The sequence below is a fragment of the Linepithema humile genome, chromosome 5 (assembly GCF_040581485.1).
Source record: "Linepithema humile isolate Giens D197 chromosome 5, Lhum_UNIL_v1.0, whole genome shotgun sequence".
NCBI lineage: Eukaryota > Metazoa > Arthropoda > Insecta > Hymenoptera > Formicidae > Linepithema > Linepithema humile.
The window spans coordinates 7,616,395-7,632,008 of NC_090132.1; the positions used below are offsets into that span (position 1 = coordinate 7,616,395).

Here is a 15,614-nt window from a genome sequence, read left to right on the forward strand (position 1 = left end):
AATTTGGCATGTACTCTCAGAATTTGACGAGTCTGCATTTGTCATATGATACATGTGATGGGGGATAAAAGGCCATCGCGATGACGAATCCAGATTGGGCGATTGCCATTTGCAATGATCCATATGAATACGCGTGCTTGTCGAGGTTTTAAGTCTGGCGAGATCGCCATATCGTAAAATTGTTCACATATAATTCTTCCAGAGATAGGCAAATACAGTGAAAAATAAATAACATGCAAGAATCATAAAAAATATTTGTAGATCACGAAAGATAAATTTACAAACCGCAACGTTTGCACACAAGTGCTTCATGTTTTTGTTGTACGATGATACTAAAAACATATAGTCGAGTTCATTTTATCTCGTCCGCGATCTTTTACTCGTCGAAACTGCATGAAATATTTTACACAAATAGCAATTGTTGTTTGATACACCCGCGCACAAATGAATCATATTAAGCAAGTACGTAGTTTTTTAACTTTGAAGAATTAAACAGAACGATTTCATCTTTTTGCAGATTGTTGTAAGATGAATTGGCTTAATAATTTTCCGCGTTGTTCACTAGTACAAACTCAGCGCAGATTATATTTATCGATTACATTTCCGTGAAAGCTCGCCGGCGCCAAGCCGAAGTCTCTGCTAAGGCGCTTATCAGCATTGCGAAGCTTTGTTGCGGAAAGATTGCGGAGATACGAACAGGGGTAGAAAATATTTGAAAAATATATGCATTACGTATAAGTAAACCCGTGCGAGAGGATTTTGTTATCGTAGTCTGCGTTCAAGATGATAGTGCAGAATATGGAAAAATAGAATGTACAGAAATCCCATTGTTATTACAAATTGACTACAATACTTAAATTTTTATATTTTTATTTTACGTCATAAAATTTTTATTTATTTTATACACAAATAATTTTTGTATATATACATATAATATGAGCAATTATTCTTTTTTATTTTTTTAAAATTTATTTTTTGATGATCGCCTAGTTACACACTCAAAAAATGTCATCTAAAAATTTACATATATCGAGCTTCATATTTGATAAAAATTTGATGAAATATCAACAAAACGGCATTCCATTCGTCAATTGGCATTAAACATAAGGGTCTTAAAAATACTATCGAACAAATAAATTTTAATTAAGTAAAAATGTAGCAGAGATTAATTGATGTAACTTTCACGTTATTCTCAAATTATAACTATGAAAAAGAATATATTTTCAAAATCTGATATTAATTTATACTAGTTATTAGTTTTTGATTCTTTAATACGTTTCCCAAATTTTTACATGTGAGTTTTAATACCGTTACGATTTATATTGCAGTTATGAGTATCTTTCTTTGTTTCCTAAAGATTTTTTTATTTTTCAAGTTTTGTCTTAAAAGGTTTAAGATTTTTTTCTTATTCAGAAAGTGTCATATCGCGACGCGATTTATTGATGACACGACAGTTATTACCAACTTTCCCTACTTTTGCGGTGAAATGCTTTGTACTAAATAACATTTATGTAAAAAAGTAAGCACTCTTGCAGTTATGAACCTGCGCCAGTATCGCCTTGATGAAAGATCTCAAGCGAAAAGCAAAGTTTCATTTCTTCAATCTTAAGACGTTTAATATACAAAGTGAACTTTTTTATTTATTCTTTTAACCTCAATACAATGTTATTAGCCAATATTATTAATCATTTAATCCTTCTATTAAACTAATAGAAAACTTAGATAATGCGATTTTAATACATTTATATTTTGCGAAAAAACATTTAAAGTTTATATTGTTTATTATCTTTTATACGAATCATTAATCTTGTTTCTTACTTTTGAAATTAAAGGTAAATTATTATATAGCATATGTAATCTTTATCTATAAATCAAAATTTAATTAATTTTAGTGAATGTTTAATTAGGAAGAATACATTTGTAAATAATTAATATATTTACAATTAATAAATTTATAATTAATAATTCTTATCTATACATACGTACTAGTAAATACATATTTGAATTACTCGTTATTGTTTATTTGCAAATATATTGCTCAACAATAATATACAATACGTATCATATATTCTGCCAAATAATGATCTTTATGCAAACTATATATTTTCGCTCGTTTGTTTGCTAAATCTAGAAATTCTTGGAAAATCTATACATCAATATGAATAATATTGAACGCTTTGATATGGAGATGTGCAGTGACAAAGTGGTAAAAGAAAAAAAATAACTAAGTTTTGTGCACCAACTTTGATATTTTCACTGTGCAGTTTGAATATTTGTAAACAATATTTGTGTTATTTGTATACTTTTGTGCAAGCCGTTGTCGCAAGTCGTGGGCGCAACTGAAATTTTCCGTTTAATATAAATATTCAAAAACTCGTATATATTTTCTCACGTTTATTTTGATGCGCAGTTTATTTTTAGAAATGAAAATATCTATAACGTTTGATTATACTTTCATATTCCGAGCACGAGCAAGTAAATGCCGTAAAACAAATAAGCATATCGAATATGCCCCTCGTTGCATCCGATAGGAAATAAAATATATCAGGGTTAAAGATTATCCGATATTTTATTTGCATCGGATTGAAGATGCTTTGCCGATAACACGTTCTAGTAATGTGTTTTATTATTATACTTTTTCTGTATTTTTTAATAACACGTCTTTCGTATCATTAACTGAAGACTAATATTGTCGGATATTAAAAATACCAAACAGCTCAATAAAATGCATTTATAGGTAAATGATTGACGTCGATAAAACCAATCAGTTGCACATGCCGAAGATTTCGTTAGAAAATATTTCTTTCTATCATGAATAATTTCATGTGATAAAATTAGATTGATCACTATACGATATCCGTAAAGATCTCTTTAAAGGCCTACTTTATCAATGATCAATCGCTTGCCCTCATTGAATACGTAGTAGGAAATGGTTTCAGACGTCCGTCACATTCACGAACGTGACCGACATTTTTCTTCATTCTAGGAGAATGATGACAATGCACGCGTGACGAATCGCTAGCAGCCGGCGCAGCCGAAAAAAAGACGCTGTTGGCATTTTTCCGCTGCGCTCGTTTCGTAGCCACCAGCACAAAATATGCAAAAATGGTTCGGCAAATAGATGCACGCAGGACATACTAGACTCTTGAATCTTCTGCTCCTGTTGCCTCTCTTATCATTCTCTGTTTTTATTTATTAACTCGAGCCGGATATTTTTACTCGCGCGCGAACCTGCACGAGACATCGTAAAAGTTGCAAGAAATATTACATGGAGCAGACACGCAATGTTATATTTTACCTCGTATCTGATTTGAAAAATTGTTCAGCTAAATCTATAGATGCTATAGCTATAATGCCTGTGCATTATATCTAAATAATGTATTAGCCGCGCGAGATCGTAGACGGATGAGAAATTACTATACCGGAAACAATTAGTTTGACGCGAGCAGGAATTTATATATACGTTTTCGACTTTATTCTTTTTTTCTTTTTTTTTTTTTTGCGTCACGGCATCACGTACAATTTTCAGTTGGTGTAAGAAATAAGAAGAGAATTTTAAAAATTGCGATTCGAGATAAACGACGCTATGAATGAAAAAATCAAAAACTTATACAGTTAAAAGGTGCCGTTCATGGAATCATGTTCGCACGTTCGCGGATTCAACATTGTCGTACTGACAGAAAATTAAATAACAAAAAAAAAAGTAAAAATTTAATAACAATATTTACTTTTCGTGAGTTATAAACCGAGGCATGTCAGTTGACAACTCGCCAAGAATTTTAATTTTGTGCGCGAGAATGTTGGTCAGGATTTATACAGCTCGATTATGTTCAATTACGACCAATTACAGAGCAATTTGATATTGCCATATTGTTGCTGTTAGCACTATTTCCGAACACGAATAACCAGTCGAGAGCCGTTACCACTAAGTACCATTACATTCTATGAAATATAGAAGCGAACTTCAAATCAATCGGCAAGCTCATCTATAAAAAAAGTTCTCTAATGTATTGGTTGCATGGATAACGAAGCACATCACATAGTATAAATTTTAGACGACAATAGCATCGGATATTTATAATAAAAAACTGTGTGTATATTTCTTTCAAAGAGATACTTATAAATATACATTTACACATGTGGTTATAAGCTTGCATTTTTACATGCATCTTTATGGAAGTATTATTCAGAATTTATGTTCGAAAATAATAACGTGCTGTATTTTATCAGAAAATTGAAAAACAGCTCGTAATTGTGCTATATAAACGTAGAGTTTTTAAAATTAATTTATGAATACTCCGAGCTTGAAATTGAACAATTTATTTTGCGAATTTTTAGTTTGCCATTTTTTATTATTTATGCGTATTTTATGCCATAAAGATTCTTAAGGGTATCTTGTATGAAAAGCAAGATAACGAATGCGCCATCCAATATTTGTGAAGGATGCGAGCACATTCTTCATCGAGCTAAAGTCGAGTAGAGCACAAGAGACTTACCAGGTTCAATAGATAAACGTTTGTCACTGTGCGCATCCTTTTGTTCCTTGCCAGAGTGATGAGTACCAAAGAATTTCCGACGATGGAAAGAAAGAAGATTATGCCGTACAGCGGTATAATCAAATTTTCCAAGAGGTCATTCTGACCGGACGATTGTAGGTTGATGGGCGGGGTGACATTGGCGATACCGGAAGTGACGGTGGAAAACCGGGGCAGAACGGTAACGATCGGCGACCCATCATCGGTTTCTGAAGCACCGAAATATTCCGTGGAAACCAGGTTATCGGACAGGTTGCGCCCTTGAATCGACATTTTCTTGTCACTCGCTCTTGCTCTTCGATCTTCGTTCCTCTCGTCAACTCACGCGCTTATATCGATGAAAGTGTCACGGATGTTACATCGCTCTGAGATATCACTTTTTGTTCCTTATATCTCGTTACAAAATTATATCCATGCATGTATGCTCTCCTCGCTACTCATTAGTTGTCTAACATTGTTTTAATTGAGAACTGTGTTACGAAATTGCAAATTTTTGTTCACGCTTTGAAGATTTTGCGAGAAATTTATTTGTTATTATTGATTATTCCAATTCATTATTGCAGCATTTCTTTGCGCATTATTGAACATGTTATTAGAGCGTGTTAGCTAAATGGAGTTTAAAATAAATAGGAAGTATTGTAACGATAAATTTCGTAGTTCGAACTTTCTACGTTGTTGCGTAGGTAAATTTCAGTCCTCTGAAGCTTGCGATGGAATTTCTCAATGAATATCTGTAAAAAGAACAAAGTATAAATTAATAAACATCAAGCAATAATCCTGTGAGTAATATGACATAATGGAGAGGAATATATATGTGCATACATTTGAATATTCAATTCTATGAACGGTATTTTTAGTCTTATTGGTTTAATGTAATGTAATGCAGATTCTTCTTAACGCAATTTTATATCATTTCTTTTATCTACTTTTAAATCTAACAGTGTAAATTTTTTTATTAAAATCTAAATAAAAAAACAGATATTTATGTTAATTACACAGTAAAAATAAGTTATTTAAAAAAATTATAAAATATTTAAGTGAACGAAAGAGAAATGCTCTTTTATGCTTAAATATAATGGCGGTGCAACGAACACCAACGTATTTGTTAATCTTATTTATATGGTAATGATTCTTTCGTTAAAAATTCCACAAAACATAAGTTACGAGTAGTACATGCCCCATTAATTATCCGCCGTTGATTTGTATCGTGCGTATTGTCAGATGGTATTACTTTTTCTCGCAAATAGATCACAGAAAACATGATGCGTTCCATTTTATTAAAAATGTCGGGTATTGCACAGTTCTCTTTCCGAGTTGTAGTTTTCGCAGTCTTTATTTTCTCCGTAAAGAGATCAACAGCAAAACTAATGTCCATTTTCGCAAAATTCTCGAAAGTTATTGCATTCTCTGTTCGTCACGATTTCTACTATTCTTGCTTCATATTATCAATAAAACACAGGACGTATGCATATATGAAATTTGTCTAGTTTGTGTTAATTGTATTTAAAACTTGTTTGTGCAACTCTAATCCTGTTAGGAAGCTATTATATTCACACATATTTTAACTTCGTAAAAAAAATATAAAAAAAACAAATTATATCGAATTACACGAACACCACATTCGTATCTTAAGCAATTACGAATTTTTTATTTACTTTTTTTTACGAGTTTTTTACGAATCTTTACACCTAACAACTGGGTAGCAGCGCTGCTTTTGCAATAAAAAAGTTTCACGTTATCTGGTCTTAGAGTTCTTCCACTGTTTTGCTGTTCTCTCACGTCTGTCCTTCCCGCAACATAAGAAATATGGTGCTTATCGTAGGTAACTCTTTTTCTCACTCGTGCAATTTTCCACCATATTACTGGTAGTATCCTAGTCGATGAAGCATATTCGTCGAGAGAAAAGAACCATTACGATCGCGACGCACATCCTTTACTATACTGATTATGGGAATTTATCATTTGTTGTTTCAAGACATTGAAGATCTACGTAAAGAATTAGAGAGTGAAAAGAATGCACAGATGTATAAGTACAGTTTTTAAATTAATAAAGCCATTTGGTTTTTAAATGAATTAACGAATAATTAAATTACTAATTTACCTAGCAAATGTAGAATTTACTAGTGAAAATTTATTATGATTATAACTATAATATTATTTTTATTTTTAATAATTTACTTTTATAATTATAATGCAGTTCTCTAATATTTCACGTAAGGTAGAAATATGCATCAACTGTGAGTCTTTTTTATTACATTGAAACATTGACATAAAAAATTATGAAAAGTTGAAAAACACTTAAAACTAGAATTTCAAGTTTTGCAAGCAGATTTAAAATGCCTAATGTAATTGAGAAAAGATTCTAGTTTCAAATAATTTCAAATCTTCTCATTAACAAACAATCCGCTAGAATCAGCACAATTTCCTGGAGCATTTCTCTTTAGCTCTTTAGTTCTTGATGCTACACCGTGAACTTGTGTGATCTATGATGCGAATTTAGCAGTCTATGTTCTCTTAATTGTTTTTGCATCACTTTATGAATTCCAGCTTTATTTGCAGAACTGAATTTCAGATGTTTCTTTGATCCATGAAATTACGTAATATTGTTAACAGCGTTTGAGTAATTTAAAAAAAAAAAATTGTAGTGAAATAAATATATACATAAAAGTTTGAAATATAGAAATTTATATTAAATTTATATTAAATTCTTAATTTTTGACAACATACGAGAGACATCCGATAATGTGATACACACGTACATATACATTCACGTACATCTCACTCTTCAGGATTATATCGGAGCATAATGTCCTGGAAATTAAAAAGTAAACTGCCTACATTCCGGCTGGTTAAAATTCCGTTCGCGAGTAGTCCGTTCCGATTTTCGTTCTACATCTCCGCTGCAGTTTCACTTACGTATTGCAATATGCAACGGTGCGACGTGCCGTGGATATTTGATACATCATGTGTAGTTATCACCGTAAATGTTCGGGTATCAATCATATTTTACGCAATCGAATTTGAAAATTATGAATACGATGTTTACGCTGTGTAAATGTTCGACAAAATTCCCGAATCATATCCAAGAAAAAATATCGATATCAAGAACGAGCGTTTCCATGATGTTTGACCTAATAATTTTCTGAAATTCTCTGACAGCTATTATTATACATATTCACGGTGATATTAGCACGATAGCCTCGCCAAGTGCAATAACGAATCTGTCGTTTCGTGACGATAAAATTGCGAATGGAATTTGCTCGAGATTCCTACATCGTTTTCAGCAATCAATTTACGATGCTTATCATAACGATGCGACACTTTTAACGATTTACAAGTCTCATTCACTTACGTTAATGATTATCTGTGCGGCATAGATTTGAACGATAATTAAGCAATGTATAATTTGATGCAAATAATCTTTTGTTCAGCGTATAAATTTACACAATCAGTATTTGCAGTATTTGGTCCAATTATCGCATTTATTTGTCCCGCACTAATTATTTTCGAGGATGTGCAAAATGTTTCACCGAAAAATCATTGTTGTAAGACCGCTGAGCTTTACGCATTTATTAATTAATATTCCCTCTTGTTGTTTGCCCACAAATCGTTTATTTACATATATTGAACAAACGCACGCATACGCCGTCGAACTGGCCGTCGCGATAAATTCACGTGACAATTTTTCAGTGGGTTTCCTGCGAGCGGAGTTTCACACGATCGATTTTAGCATTCAGGCCACCCTACGGTAACACGCAGGAGCGAATCTCTAATTGGAGTATTACGGCACGGAGTCGAAGAAGATTCGCGGGGATTGATAAATTTTCGGCTTGAATGCTCGACTGGGGTTAACCGAAGTCCCGAGGGTTGGCTGGGAAGGCCATTTCGCGAGCTAACACGTTAAAGTGTTAACGCGTTCGCCTGAGACAGTTTCCACAATTGCTGCTACCGCGTGTGCGAACGGCTGTGAGACGCCCCCATTCCCATTTATACACTTCAACACTTCTCTAGGAGCGGTGTGCGGCGAAAATAAATTTCTGAACCATTGGAATACCAGGAGTTCGAGATAATGTACACTTAAACGAGCGGATATATGCTTGTTTTTACGTGATGTACCACTAACGTCGCGGCGTAAACGGCAAATGACGTGTCGCGTGAATAACGCGAGCGGAGCGTTTTCCATTGAATTTATAATTTGCGATGTGCTGAACTGTACAGATTGTTCTATCAACCGCAGGTAACGGGAAAAGAAAAACTAAGAAAAATCTCATGCCTTCCATTAAGTTTTCTCCGAGGAAAAGTAGACACCAATTTTATCATAGAATCTGCGACTCAGGGGACACCTGGTGTTTCTAGGACACCTTGCATTAAAAAACTGAGAGTTCTCTTAATAAATGAAAGCACTTACAACGTGCTATTTATTAAACGTTCTCCTCAGCTTGTTTTATTCTAGGAAATATCCATGAGCATTTTTTTTGAAGTTTTCAAATTCCCAAAGTAACGTATCTGCGAAATTTTAGTGTGCTTTGTGGAGTGGCGGGAATCCCAAGAGAAGGGAAAAGTTCGTACGAGCATACATATGAGGGAAATACTGTAGGGACACATTTCATCTCGTCCCAGGCCGTCGGATGGGACCGAATGGTGGACGCGCGGAAGACGTAAACAATGTAGCGCGTCAGTTTATTAATGCAGTGTTGCAATAAATGTTCGAAGATACTTCCTCTCTGTCATTTGTATGCGCGCTTCACTCCGCCACTTCGTCAGGTAGATCGTCCGAATGGGTCGGGTCGGGTTGCACCGCGAGAGAGAAATGTTACATGTTACGTATTTCACAGTCATCACAAAATCATGGTAGAACTGCGGAGCAAGTGCTGATGTTTAGAGGAAGAAAAGGAAGGATGCGCGGAAGCGCTTTACACAGCTCTTTTCTCAATCTCTCGTGACTCGACTCTTGCATTTGACGGTCTGCAAGAAATAGGAATGTGTACATCTACAACGTTGTTCTTTCTGATATGCATTTTTATGAACTCTTTCCTTTATTTCGATTTCTCGATAAAAAATACGGTCAGAGGAAATGTGGAATCTGCTGAATAAATTACTGATAAAAATTTTAATAAATTGCTTATAAAAAATTTATGTGTTTTCAGAAATATGATCAAATTTATAGAAATATAATTGCGTATTATAATTTTATCAATTGAAAATTACTACCTTATTGTAGATATGTTTCGTATATCATTACTATTATTCGATGTCGTTCAACTGAATGAATTCGAAACCCACGGCGACGTTTGTAATACAACGGTACGTCGATTGTTCGTGGATTTCTGCTATCTCGGATAGAATTTCAGTATTAATCGCGAGCCGGATTGATCCGTTCATTCGTCCCACACTCGTGTAAAATACTTTGTTGCGTTAGTTCTAGGATTTAGCGTTGCTCAATTAACTTTCCTGTCATGCGGGCGGTATTGAGCTGACACTGCAAATAGTCGGCGGATTCATTGAACAAAGCATGTGTCCGACATGCAAAATGTTATAGCAACAGTACATATTTTAGGGTACATATTTTAAAGTATAATATTCTATTAATCTTCATAAAAGATGGAGGGCTGTAGCGTAAATTTGCCTGACTTCTCTTAGGGCTTGTCTCGAACAGCTAAAGTTTCCTTTTAATATTTTACAACGTAATTTCTTTTTACGTGATAGCGCAAGTTTATCTGTTTTTTTTTGTATTCTTTAAAAATTATCATAATTTATATTAAAGCAATTAATAAATTTCAAATATTCGCAAAGTATGCTGTGCTCGATGTTCAATGTTAATTTGCATGAAATGCGTGGAGTACAACATTAAATGCAGCTTTGATGCGGCTTTAAATCGACTTTGATGATACCAAAATATTGTTAAGCTTGTCATTATGAGCTTTATCGACTACGTATCGACTATGTATTATATATGCAAGGTTAATTTTTTCCGTACAAACACCATTTTCTCACCCTATTAATCAGTATTCAAATGCGATCTCAATAGCTCGCGGTAAACACTGTTACTTTCTCATAAGGATAAACTTTCACGGACGATCGAGCATTATGTGTCAAGGATATTGACTGATCATTAAACAACAGCTAAATTAAAATCCTTCGCTTTAAGGCTAAATGTTAACACAATTAGTAACAGTACGTTTAGTAAGCGTAATCGTATTGACTGCGATGCATTTTTGATTTAATTCATTATCAAGCAATTTTCTCGGATTATGGCTGATCATTAGATTAATGATAATTAATTTTTTATGCATTGCCCTTTTTATAATAACTCCACTTTCTTTTGATAGGTCGATAAGCGACCATAAATCATATTAAAGTCACAGACAGATCGGTACAACGACTGATAAGCTTAACGAATAGTAAATCGCGTTTTCAGCAATCCCAAGGCATCAATCAGTCTCTAATACTTTTTCCAATCTGATCTCCCTGTCTCTCATAAGCTCCTCCGAGTAACTTCGTATGCAGACGCAGTTTATCAGAGAGACGAAAATGTATATATATAGCTATATAATAATCATTTAATACATCAATCATTCGTGATATTCTGCTTTGACTTTTCTTCTCTTTTTTTTTGCGGATTTGATTGGCGCGCTCATAAAGACTGCCGCATAAAAATTGATATAAAAGCGTATATGCATAGTAAATGAACGATTCGTCGATACATGCTTAATAGAGTCATTAAATTATATGTTCCAATTTGCATTAAGTGTTTTAATGATCAATGTACTTTTATATTACGCTTATTCACTTCGATAATTTGTATACGGTATAGTTCTTATATGAAATTATTTTAATATGAATTGGATTCTAATATGAATTCTAATATGTACTAATGTGCCGAGTTCGCCATTGAGCATTACAAAGTGGTGGGCTCTTCAAGACTTAATCACTTCCTATGCACGGTAATCATGCATGATTAGCGTACATGGCATTACGGACACCATACATGGAAATAGGAAGCTATTACATATAAATTGCATTTCTATGCCATTGTATATTTGAAATTAATAACCATGAAAATCTATATAATGTATTTCGTTACATCAATATCTAACGATAGGTCAATAGATGATTTATGCGTTAGATTACTAAAATTATCGCATTACTAAAACTAATCTCGTGTTTTGCGATAACATTTCCACATTACAATTAAACAATTTCTAATTATTATTTGATAATATTGCAAACAATTCAATTATAACAATAATTTAGCACAGTTAACTTGAAGAATAAAATTTTTACGAAAAAATCAAATATAGAAACATGATTGGTTATATGAATTTTGTACACTCACCGATACCCGAATATCTGTGAAAGATTGACTAGCTGAATTGTTCGTAAAACGTTCACGCTCGTTCCTCGCTATCCCAGCAAATATAACATGCCGTTAAATACATAGATATTTTAATCCGTACAATTTCAAAACTTTTGCTGGTAGGTCATAATAACGTAACAATTTTAATATCATAATTTTGTTTTAGCTTTAGCATTTAACGAAAAAATTTTTGGATAAACTTTCTTTCAAATAAATATCTTATTTTCGTTGTACTTAGATTAATTTATGAGCTATACTTGCTAATCGAATAAAATTGAATAAAAAATGCAAATTTCCAACTATATGTTATTTTCGCGATAAGCTGTTCTTTCCGCAAAAAGAAAAGAGTATTAAGAGTTCATTGAAATGAGCTTACCATTTAGAGTCGTAAATTTGCGGTTACTTTGGAAGGAGAGTTTCTCTGTTATTTCCCATTTTGCATAACATCACAGTGACCAATGCCGTCGCCGATTCAGTTGATAGGAAACTAAAGAAGCTTAAATTGCATTTGCTTAGCTGCTCAGGGACGATTGTTAAAAGTTCGTTCGAGTTTCATTTTGGTTGGCTTTGTAAGTAGTAATGTAGCGTTTCCCTCCGACGTATCTTCCGTTAGTCCTGCTGCTCCGGAATAGTGTTGCTTCGAGTTTTATATGACAGCTTGCAAATGATTGCAGAGTTTTTGCTGTCGCAATAGCTGGTAAATTGTATAACTCAAATTTTACGTTTCATCACCTGACTTCTACAGGTCTGTGAAAACGAAATAGAACTTCTCATGTCGCGCATGTAAATGTCGTCCGCGTTGCTTATCACCTCCACGTTTCTTATACACGGTTCTTAGTCACGTTCCTTATCATCTCGTAATATTTACAATAATGCTTATAGTAATATTTAATTTATAGTTTTACACAAATTTTACGCGTATTTTAACTTACGCAATGTTAAGCGGTTTAATAGAACATGTAATAATAAAATATGAAGGATTTAATCTAAGTTTCATTATTACTTTTATAACTATGAAGGAATCATGATTATGAGGGAATCATCAAAGTGTTACGAAGTTTCACCAGAGTTTTATTGAAGTTACTCTGTAATTGTGCTTTTATATAGTATGTTAATTTTATATTGTTATTAGAGATTATTAATATTCTGTATTGTAGATTTATTGATAATACCGGAGTAAAATTTCCATTTTATTATTAAGTTTCACACAATTAAATATGACAATTAACATGCCACCATCAAAGTTTAATATGATATTTTTGCCGACAACGATTATTTCTGAAATTGCTACAAATTGTTCACTATTTCCGTCTCTAATTAATAAAGATCGACATATCTTTTACATTTTAAATATTTTTAGTTTGCAACTTTATAATTATATATTTTTTAAATTATCGTATGATTAAAAATTTATTTTCATTAACACATATGATAGCACAGTTGAAAAATTTAAAAGATTCACAGAGGCATTTAAATTTCCATGACAAAATTTATTTATATAATTTAAATCCAAATCGGGATTTGAATTTTTTAAAAGCACGTAAAAAATTAGTGATAATTAAAATATTAATCAATATTATTCGAAGAACGGCACGTTGATTAATGAGAGAATATATTATGTTTATTATCGATTTTGTAAAAAAGCGTTTTAAATTTACATCGCATTGAGACTAGCGGTTCGCGCGCTCGGTAGCTAGTAGTAACCGTCGGCGTGTGATACGGCAGCGACGCGTACGCGACGGATCTGCGCCGCTGACTGAAACCAGGCTGGCTCCGAACTGGGCACTGCACACCTCGCCGACTCCGTGGCCAATCGTGAACGAGCTGTCTTTATGTTCCTCGCGCTACCCTTATGCACGTATTAATCCTTATTTTATATCACAGTATAAAAAAATCGTTTCCTTCCCAATCGATCCCGTCGCGCGTCCATCGATTTATTAATTTTCGATCGACAGTAATTTCTTCTATTACACAGAAAATAACGCGCGGAACGTATTGCTCAGGCTGGTCACATATTTCGTTTTCTTCCCGCAGTTTTATCCGAACGGATAATTCCGTTCGAACTTCTACATGTGCTGACAATATTTTATGAACGACGGGGATTTCGCGCAGGTTTGTGTAATTCGAAACTCGCTTGCTAACATTATTAAAGCCGTGTTGAACTTTAAAATATAAGAAATACCGTACGAAATTAAAATTGGATATAAAATAGTGTCGCGACACTTTTGTATATGATGATGGGATTTATCGCTTAGATAGTAACGTTACATCCTTTCAGTATAATCTCACGCCACGTTCGCCGTCTTCCATCCAGTCTCCGGATCTGGAAGACTATATTTGAAGGGTACTATATCGTCGGATGCTATCAGCTGAGACATTTTTGTTGATGTGTGCAATAGAGTTTGCCCTGCTACTTGCAGAATATCGTCCCTCGTGCGAAAACGCCTACGTTATAGTCTTATGTAGCATTGTTTGAGCACCACTTGCTTCCTGAGAACCTCTCCATTGCGCCTGGCTATTCCTTAGCATTGTGTCTTTGAGCTATCTTCATTATTGTCTATGCACGTTGTTGGCTTGTAGTTGGATGATTTTGTTTGATGATATAACTTTACGATCTGGCATGATTGTATCCTAATGCCATGAGCTTGTACAACGGCACGTATCGTAGACCTAAAATAAATTCACTATTAACTCTGGACACGACTCTGGACGCTATCATGTTTGCACAGCATAAAGTGATAATATTACCATTATTTTGTATTGAATTCTTGTACATATTTACCTCTAACTTCTAAGAATTAAATTTTAGCGATTTTTAAATTTTAAATCTTAACGTATTTTTTGAAGCTATTTTGTGATTTTAAAAAATTAGAGAGTGATTTAACAAACAAAAGAATTTAGAGGAGCATTTACTTAGAAAAAAAGGAGATGCTCACTTAACAAATCTGTAAATAATGAAGAAATAAAAGAACGTTTATTTAAAGTTTTTTAAAGATATTCTCTGTGTGCTTTCATAAGTTTAAAATCTTCTTAGAATAGAATCTTTTTCGATCTCATCACATTTAAATTATGCTTAAAAACTTGATCTGCAGTAAACAGCTGTATTTATTTTACTTTATCTTCGATTTGTTAAAATCGATTTGTGAACTGATTTTAAGTACTTCTCCCATTTTATTTTTCTATATACTGTACGCTCTTGGATTTTTCGACTTATTTTATCAGATTGCCTTGTTGATACTTCATGTTGAGGTCGCATTTCATGATTGGCACTGACTAATAAACAAAGTGGAAAAAAGATGTAATGGTGCAGTCGCCCTCCTCGTGGCAACGCGAACGCGAAACTGTCACGGAAACTTCTCCTTCGCGAAGTAGATCGATGATAATTACTCGACACGTGCGTTAGATTGGACGCGAGCGGGTGGCATGGAATCTTGCAATTTTCTTCGTTCTTGTGTTCTCTTTTTGTTTGTCCCGTAGGGCGTCGGTACACGTGTGACTCTCATGAGACTACACAATAACACTAATGAAGGGCGTGCGTTTCGCGCTATCGATGCTCTATCCGTTACTGTTCGATAGCGTGAGAAACAAGATAAACGAATGCGAACAAATAGTCACCGGCGTCGTGTTCATTCCTTATCAGCGCCACAGTTAATGGGTTAACGTTAAATAAAATTATAAAGATCTCGGACCGAAGCGTGATTACGTCGTTTAAATAAACTACT

General features: G+C 33.7%; 1 protein-coding gene across 5 annotated transcripts in view; it reads right to left on the reverse strand.

Moving 5' to 3' along the window:
- LOC105674520 (cholecystokinin receptor type A-like) overlaps positions 1-14,495 on the reverse strand; it is a 43,825-nt gene extending 29,330 nt beyond the window's left edge. Inside the window, exons 1-3 of one of the 5 annotated variants that reach the window (XM_067356467.1) lie at positions 13,551-14,048; positions 12,269-12,639; positions 4,497-5,266 (exon numbers count right to left, since the gene is read on the reverse strand). In XM_067356467.1, coding sequence (XP_067212568.1) covers positions 4,497-4,808 — 312 coding nt within the window. In that variant the 5' untranslated portion in view covers positions 4,809-5,266; positions 12,269-12,639; positions 13,551-14,048. Of the gene's footprint in view, positions 1-4,496; positions 6,330-12,268 lie in introns of those variants that run through there. The other 4 variants (XR_010890577.1, XM_067356469.1, XM_067356466.1 and 1 more) reach the window with 4 other exon arrangements.
- Positions 14,496-15,614: the final 1,119 nt, after the last annotated feature.